At 42.2% G+C, this 8,754-nt stretch overlaps 1 protein-coding gene across 1 annotated transcript; it reads right to left on the reverse strand.

The window, feature by feature from the left end:
- Positions 1 to 6,000: 6,000 nt before the first annotated feature.
- egr2b (early growth response 2b) lies at positions 6,001 to 8,418 on the reverse strand. Its single transcript, XM_063003479.1, has 2 exons — positions 8,083 to 8,418; positions 6,001 to 7,775 (listed from the first exon to the last, which is right to left on the reverse strand). Exons 1-2 carry the CDS (start codon positions 8,261 to 8,263, stop codon positions 6,700 to 6,702), a joined length of 1,257 nt encoding a protein of 418 aa, XP_062859549.1. The 5' UTR covers positions 8,264 to 8,418; the 3' UTR covers positions 6,001 to 6,699.
- Between the last annotated feature and the right edge of the window lie 336 nt (positions 8,419 to 8,754).

The following is an 8,754-nucleotide window of genomic DNA, read 5'->3' on the forward strand; positions in this document are numbered from 1 at the left end:
TAAGAGTGCACTGTATTTGTGAGCCCGGCCTGGGATTTAAATCCTCAGAACTCTAGGGCAGTGGTAGCTCAGTGGTTAAGGTACTGGACTAGTAATCAGAAGGTTGCCGGGTCAAGCCCCACCATCGCCAAGTTGCCACTGTTGGGCCCTTAACCTTCGATTGCTCAAAATTGTGTTCAGTCGTTTTTATATTACATTATTAATAGTATTTTTATATTATCTATCACATTATTCAGCATTAAGTTGGGACAGACACTGCTGAGCAAATGATGCTACGTTTCAGGAAGCAAAAGCTCAGCAGTCCAACACTCGATCTAGAAGTATATCTATATAAGTATTTTAAAAAATTATACACTATTTTGAGTCCCTATGCATGTTGTGGTTTACAAACTATGTATAATATAATAAGTCATTTATTTTAAATCTCACTGATGTGAAAGCTCTGGGTATTAGTTACAGACATCCAGTAATCAGGGGGCTCATTTATAATGATTACGTACAACACACACACACACACACACACACACACACACACACACACACACACACACACACACACACACACACACACACACACACGGTTTCCAGAGATCCTACAATGTCCTGTGAAGCATCTGTATGCAGGAAAAATGATCCAAAATAATACCAAGGAGAAAAGATTAGACTAATGTGCTAGATTTACTTTTATCATTATTATCAGAGAGGCTTAAGGCTCAAGCCTGTATAATGAATGATTTATTTTGTTCTGTTGACTTTCTGTGTTTATAAAAAAATGAATGTGAACGACTTGAAGGACAAAAAATAGGAATTCTGTTTCCCTCACATTTTATTTACTTTGTAAAATGTACTTTGCTTTTGTAAAATGTATTATTCACAAGACTGTAATCACAATACACCCCCTCCCCCATATTCATATATGCTCAAAATGCCCCCCTAATGTACTGATTTATATTATAGATTTATATTTATTTAAGATTTATGTATGGAAGGACCCCCGTCATCTATGGTCCCCATTAATGTTCAGTTCATGGCGACAGCCTTGATTATTCAACACGAGCTACAGCGTTACGTTTCCTTTGTCTGTGTTAATATACAGCGTGTGTGTAATTGCTTTTCCATCAATGTTTATCCTTAATTTAATAATAAAAACCAAATGGATTAATTAATTCCGTCATTTAGACAATCACTCAGCCAGCATATTAAGTGATGTGATCATGGACATGACCACAGAGGAAAATCCATGTGTGTACTTTTTAGTCTGGATTTAAACATCATTTTAACCAAAGATTAAGTAGATAACGTTTAGGATGATATCTGATCATACACATGGTTTATAAACGAGGATCCTGATCTGCTCAGACATGAATAACGCTGACCATCATTAGAACAGGTCCGGTCCATCTGATTCGAATCTGATTCGATATTAAGCTGTTGAATCATTTATCGCAGTTTAGTTTCTCATAATAATAATAATGATGATTTTTTTCATATCAGACACTTGAAATACTGCAATTAGTGCAGCATATTAAAATTATAAGACGTTGTTTAATAATTACTTGCCTTCACTTCATTAGAACCAAAGATGTCGTGTTTCTGTAAAAGCATTGATCTCAAACCTGGAGCATCTGATTCGGTCTGAATGTTCAGAAATGATTGGCTGTGTCTGAGGCCGAGGCCCCGTAATAGCTTGGCGTCCTGTTCAGCACCTCAGTAAAACATGTTTTTTAGGACGTTAGTATACGCACCGCATTCCTGATCGCACTCCGTCCTCTCACAGTCGTTTGACTGGCCAGCATTTTCTGAGTAGGCGACTCGGCCTTGTATTAAAAGAAGTCTGTATTGTGTTCTGTACACACTACCTAATCCGTGTTAACTGCTTTATTTATTTACAGTGTTTGTACAATCAGCTTATATCTGTTTATGTTTGTATATTGTTATTATTCAAACTGTAACAGACCAAAATAAAATGTTTCTAAGACATTTCATCTTGTCCTTCATTTGGAATCATTATCATGGGTATGATCTTATTAAAAAAGTCAGCACTGCCGGGGGAGCGGTCCGGGTCCTTTCTGTGTGGAGTTTGCATGTTCTCCTTGTGTGTGTGTGTGTGTGTGGATTTCCTCCGGGAGCTCCGGTTTCCTCCCACAGTCCATGACTTGAACTGGTGAACCTTGTGTAAGCAGTAACTACCGTTGATTACCGCTGTCATGAATGGAACCAAAGTGTAAAACATGACATTAAAATCCTAATAAATAAATAAATACATTTTAAAAGTCAGTTTGTGATTGTGGCTACATTAAAGTACAAGTTCCCCTCTTTCGGCTTATAAAATTCAGCGGGGAAATCCCGGTGAACGCGGGCGTTGTGTTTATTTACCTCCAGCGACGGTCGCAGTGTCTGCAGCATGTAAATGTTCATTTGTCTTCATCTCTCTCTGGCATTTGTCATAGCAGCTTCCCACAGCTTTCATTGCATAATTGCAGCTTCGTACGTAGGCTGTCCTGTCCCGGCTCTGACTAGTCATTGTGAGTTGCCTGCGAGCTGTCACGGGTGGCGTGATGTTAGTGCTGGATGCCTGCATGGCGTTAAAAAAAAGGGAACTCATCACTTGGACGTGGTGTTGTGTAAACGCCATGGAGGAGGTCATCTGTAGTAAACGCTGTTGTTAAGTGTCTGGTCAGCGATCACACTTGAGCCATGTTTTGTATTGGAATTCCTTAATGAAGGAATAAGAATTGGGTTTATGTCCGTGTGGAATTCTTCCAGATACTTTGGTGCCTCCGACCTCACAGAAAATGCAGAATTTAAACTTAATGCCTTAAATTCCCCCTGTTTCTTCACTTGTATTTCAACTATTTTCCTATAGAGCCCTACACACAAGTCCAAGTCCAACATGCCACATTGTACTTTACATGTACAGCAGTACCTTGTAACTCAACGTCCCCTGAACTCAAAATCTTTGAAACTCAACCCCTTCGTCAAGAAATTTGTACCCTTAAACTCAATGTCATCAAAGTGCGAATATGAGACGAATCTGCATTTGTGTGGAATAACCATCAGATCCAGTGTTACAGCTCCACATGTATCTGGTTTATTTGGATTTTCCTCCCTGTTTCACTTTTAAACTTGTGTAACAGCTCAAGCTTCTGAGAAATTGTGAGAATCAGAATCAGCTTCTCTGAGTCAAAAAAATAAAGCTTAACGTGGTTTAATGTAGTAAAAGAAGGAGACAGGAGCACTAAACTTCTCTTCATTATTACTGCTCATAAGTTCCTCCTCTAACTATAAAGAAGTAAAGTGCAGCTTTTATTGTATTCTTATTGATTTCTAACTGTTTTTAATTGTATTTCAGTGTGTTTATATTATATTTGTGTTATTTTCAGTGTATAAGTGTCAAAAACAACCTCATTATTTTACATTATCCAAAAATATCTGCAGCTCCACGAGACCATGGACGCATTAACAGGTTTCCCAAACATCCTTATGGGAAAAATACCTTAAAACTCAACGTCTTTTAAACTTGGCGCCAATTGACGTCGAGTTTCAAGGTACCGCCGTACTGCATTATACTGTCATTTCATTTTTATTAGCCTAGGATGTTAAAAAAAAAGAGCTACTAGCAGCCAGGAACAAATTCCTTGAGTGTGCAAACATACCTGGAGAATAAAGCGGATTCTGATTCTGATTCTTTTTCCCAAGCAGCACTGGATGCATCTCTGATCAGAATAAATTAATGTTTGGAGAGTAAATGAGAATGAAATGAATAAAAGTGTGTGTTTGATGTAAATATGAGTGTATAATGATTTCTTTTGGCTGCTCTTGTTAGGCGTCGAGACAGTGGATCATTTGTCTGTCAGTTTTTAGGCCGGATGCCCTTCCTGATGCAACCCTCGTATTTGGGACCTGCACTAGGGGTGCACTGATGCCACCCACCCCAAATGGTTAAGTTACCGTAACACCAATGCACATTCTGTATTTGTGAGCCCAGTACAAGATTCAAACCCTCAGAACTGTGATTTGGCACCGCATGAGCTCCTTAAACATGTGGTTATCCTCTCTGTACAAATACAGTATGTTCTCCTGTGTGCTTAGTATCGTCACAAGACGTTTTGATCTCACGTGTGTCACAGTTTTTACTTTCCAGAATCTGTTTTTCACCACACGTTGTTTTATATTTGTATGCTTTTATCACTACGGTTTCCTGTTTCCTGTCAGGGACAGTCCCTGCCTCCACAAACAAACACAGTCAGGTCACAACAATCCCAATCAACCCTAACGTTCTGTTTCTTCCTTTTTAATTCGAGTGATGAGATGTGAAACGTTTATTAAATCTTGTTTATATGCATCTGTTTACTGCAAGTGTCCATTAGTGAGCATGACTGGATGATTAAAACCAACACTTCTTTATTTCAAAATTACTTTTACAAGTTTAAATTCATTCAGAAGTTTATTGCGGGGTCACTGTATAGCCGGAAGTATGTGGACACCCATCCTAATCAGTGAGTTCAGGTATTTCAGCCACTTTCCTTGCTAATAGGTATATGAAAAATATTATATTTAATAAAATAATGCATTTTATGCTTTCAACTTTGTAGCAACAGTTTAAGGAAGGTCCTTTCCTGCTCCACTTTGACTGCACCCCTGTGCACTATAAGGTTTTAATAAGTTTGGTGTCAAGGAGCTTCTGTGGCCTGTATAAAGCCCTGACCTCAATGCTACTGAACACACTAGGAAGAAATCGGAGCATCAATTGCAGTACAAACATCTCACAGACGCTCTTACATCCAGGGCACAAATTCCTACAGACACACTTCAGAATGCTCTGGAAAGCCTTCCCAGAATAAAGGAAGGCTGGTATATTTACAAAGTGGGGGGCAACACTACTATACTCATGCCCATGGTTTTGGAATGGTTATGTGTCCACATACTTCTAAATGTCATGTAGTGTATATTAAAATCTGCTCAGTCCACACAGCACACCTGATATTTGATTGCGTCCCTTAGTTCTCTTCTACTTGATCGGCTGCTTTTGACGGTCATCACCGAGCCTCTTGTACAACTTTGACCACATGACAGAATTAATAAAGGAAATTTCATGAGGTTTTGGCACCAACTGGACGGTCAGGACTTTGGGAATATCGTTTTCAAACCAGTTTGATGTGTATTTTATGCCACTGTGCTGCTGGAACACCCGGTTGCACCCACAGCCTTGTATTCTGGCACTGTTTGTGAGACGTTTGGTAGGTTCTTCCCATTTCCTCCTGGTTATCCGGTTCCCTTTGGAGGAAAGCCATGATCTGAGGCGTGAATTGAACCCAGGTCTTGGGGTCTATTTTGCTGTCCGACACCCATTCTATCAGCTCTGATATATCAGCCACGATTTGACTATCTTGATTGGTTTAATACTTTGATGCAGTTCTATTTATGACATTATATAGTTTGTTATTTATTTGTCTTTCTTTTATGTTTTATTGTAAGATAAAAATCTGAAAGGTCACTTATTGAAAAGAGGACTGAATCCCTCTGTATTAAAAGAAGGACTTTAATATGCCTACTTAATAATAATAGTAATAATACGGATGCTTTATATAATCTATCTAATTAAAATGATCATAGATGTATTTTGTTTTGGATTTATAACAGCAGGTACAAACTTGCACACACTGAATCCACTGAACCGTTAATATATGACCACAAAAACCCCCCAACCTTTAATTTTAAGATTATTTTTGAGTCTTTATTCCAGGTCAAATGTCACTTTGTTTATAATACAGACAGATTCACACATGCTACTGTAAAGCTCGCAGGGTGTGTAGGTGTGCGCCCTTGTGAAATAATGAATCAGACCTGAGTGGTGTGAAAATGGGAAGATCCCTACATCACACTTTCCTACTGTTATTAAAATTATAATAAATGTATAAAAAAATGTAATCTACAACAAATCAGAATTCAAAAACAGAATTGAAGTTGTTTTTTGTTTTTTTATTTTTACTTTGACAGAGTTACTAACCACTGTTGGTTAATTCGTTTACAATTACATTTCACATCCACAAAACAATGAGTTCAATTATTTACATATAATTTTTAACCACAATGGAACAGCTGACACCGAACAGTTTGTACAAAAATATATTCTTTGAAAAACTTTCTTATTAAAGGAACTGTACAGCTTGTTTAGAAGCCTTCTGGTATGTACACGGAACGGACGAAGGCACAATAAAAGATGCAGTTAGACGCAGCTCAGCAAAACACGTTAGAATCAGTTGTGAGTTATTGCAACCTTTTAACGTCCAAACACAAACTTTCATCTGAGCCTGACGCCCAGAATTTCACATTGTCAGTACAATTACAATCAGTCCCACATGCCTTTTCATTGTTATTTCATTAAATTATTTCACCTAAATATACAAACAAAGTGCATCAATACGCGACAGGGGAAACGTGCCCATCCAGGACGCGCACAGTTAGTTAGTGTCTCTCATCCTTTGGCTGGTGGTTTTCAGTTTTCAGTTCTGATCAGATTTAACACCTACAGACGTGGACTGACACCTTAAGTGTGAATACGGGCCAATTCGGACACTAATACGCTCTCTCTTTATAAGAGTTATCCTCACACTCAGTAATGCAGGTGCGTATTTGGTGCTGAGGATGCGCGTTACCATCGCGACTGTCGCCTAGTGTTGCTCGAACGCTGCGTCCTTATTGGCTTATTCCCGACGAGGAGTTTAAGCCAGCGGCGGACACAGATGCCGAAGACGACGTCGTGGCTTTTCTCTCCTTCTGCCTCAGGTGGATCTTGGTGTGCCTCTTTCTCTCGTCGCTGCGAGCGAACTTGCGACCGCAGAAATCACACGCGAACGGTTTCTCCCCGGTGTGCGTGCGGATGTGCGTGGTTAGGTGGTCGCTGCGGCTGAAGTTCCTCATGCAGATGCGGCACTGGAAGGGCTTGTGTCCCGTGTGGATGCGGATGTGCCTGGTCAGCTCGTCAGACCTTGAGAAGCGCCGGTCGCAGCCCTCTGCCGGGCATGGATACGGCCGTTCGTGCACGGGAGTCTTGCTCGGCCTGTTGGGGTATTTCCTCGGTCGCAGGATGGGCCTGAGTGGCAGATTAGGTGGGCTGTATGCGGCGGGCAAACGCGCTCCCTCGGCCACCGGCGCACCCAGAGTAAAGTTCCTGATGGTGTTTAGGGGCGTGAGGGGTGGCGGTACGCGGAACGGGTCAAGCGGGCACGCAAAAGGTTTGCGCTCTTGCATGGACTGCATATCACGCTGGCACGGTGGCTGGAAGAAGCCCGTGTAGTCCGGGAGGATTGGGAAAAGCCCTGCGTCGGCGCTAGGCTTAGGGGAGCAGTAGGCTGGCGGCGGGTACGAGGAGATCGGGCAGGTGGATGTTGACAGGAAGGCGGACGGGTCCTGGTAGACCTCAGGGCATCCTGAGTAGGGTGGTGGAGGAGAGTAGATGTGCTGCTGGTCCATGTCTGCCTGGCCCTGCGCCACTGAGCAGCTGAGCGTGCTGGAGAAGTGAGTCGGAGACACCGACGAGGAGGAGGATGGAGACGAGGACGCCGAAGAGGCCTGGGTCATGCCCAGGATGCCCGCGCTCACGATGTTGATCACGCCCTCTGGGTTCCAGTTGGCCGGGTACTGGGAGTCGATCGAAAACTTTCCCATGTAGGTAAACGTCTGACTGCGTGGAGCCGCCGGTTGCGCAAAGCTGCTATAGGGCAGGTCGATGGAGCGCTTCTCCACGCTCATATCACCGCCAACCAAGCCATCTGCAAGACAAAATAAAGTGATATGAATATCAGGTTTTATTTATACAAATATTTAAGATCTAATTTCACGTGCTTGCGCATATTTAAGATCTAATTTCATGTGCTTGCGCATTGTGTTCTTGCGTTTTTACGCACAAGTTAAACTAGTCGCAGCAACTACAATCCTAAACCAGGATGCTTCAATCAAGACGCATCAAAAACAAACTCAACATGTAGAACTTCGTCTGCAATTTAAAGCCACTTTTAAAACACGTGACAGCCAAAATTAGTGGGATGACAGGGTGCGCGCTAACGGCGCTCAGCTTACCTCCTGAAATTCCGTTTATCGGTTCGTAATGTCCTCCTAGGTCACCGTGTGGAAATATGGTGACCGAGCCTGGCAGCGAACTGGCAGTGATCTCGTCCACTGAGTAGATACCCTCTGACAGGGGGTAAACAAAGCCTCCCAGGGTGACAGGAGTCTTCTCCAAAGTTTTGGCGGTCATCATTCAGGCGCGGGTGAAATTACTAAATGCCCCTCTGAATCTTTTTTTTCCTCCTGGCACAAAGTTCACATGTGCGGCGGTGCCACTGAACCTCTGGTGCTACAGATAACTCGGTGCGTGTGCTCAGACCCTCTCTCTCATCAGGCTGGTGTGTTTTGGTGAATGACAGACTCAATCTTTCCGCGCCGGGGCCGCTCATGTGTATTTATCGGGAGCTTTTGAATGTGCCGTGACGTCACTGCCCATATAAGGAGTGGATCGTGAAAGCAACCGCGGCGCTGTGTGCTCTGATTGGCTCCGCGCTCGGGTGACGAAACAAAGCGATAGTTGTCAATGGAGACCCCTGTCACACAGATTGGTGATGGGTATTCCGGATCTTTTCAGAGAGTCATATGATGAACCGATTCAGCTCGCTGTTTAGGGAGTCGAATCTTTCAAATTACAAGCGACTCTGCGGTTTGTTTGTTTGGTGTTTTGTTTGTTTATTTCATTAT

Source organism: Trichomycterus rosablanca, chromosome 10, assembly GCF_030014385.1.
Source record: "Trichomycterus rosablanca isolate fTriRos1 chromosome 10, fTriRos1.hap1, whole genome shotgun sequence".
NCBI classification, from domain to species: Eukaryota; Metazoa; Chordata; class Actinopteri; order Siluriformes; family Trichomycteridae; genus Trichomycterus; species Trichomycterus rosablanca.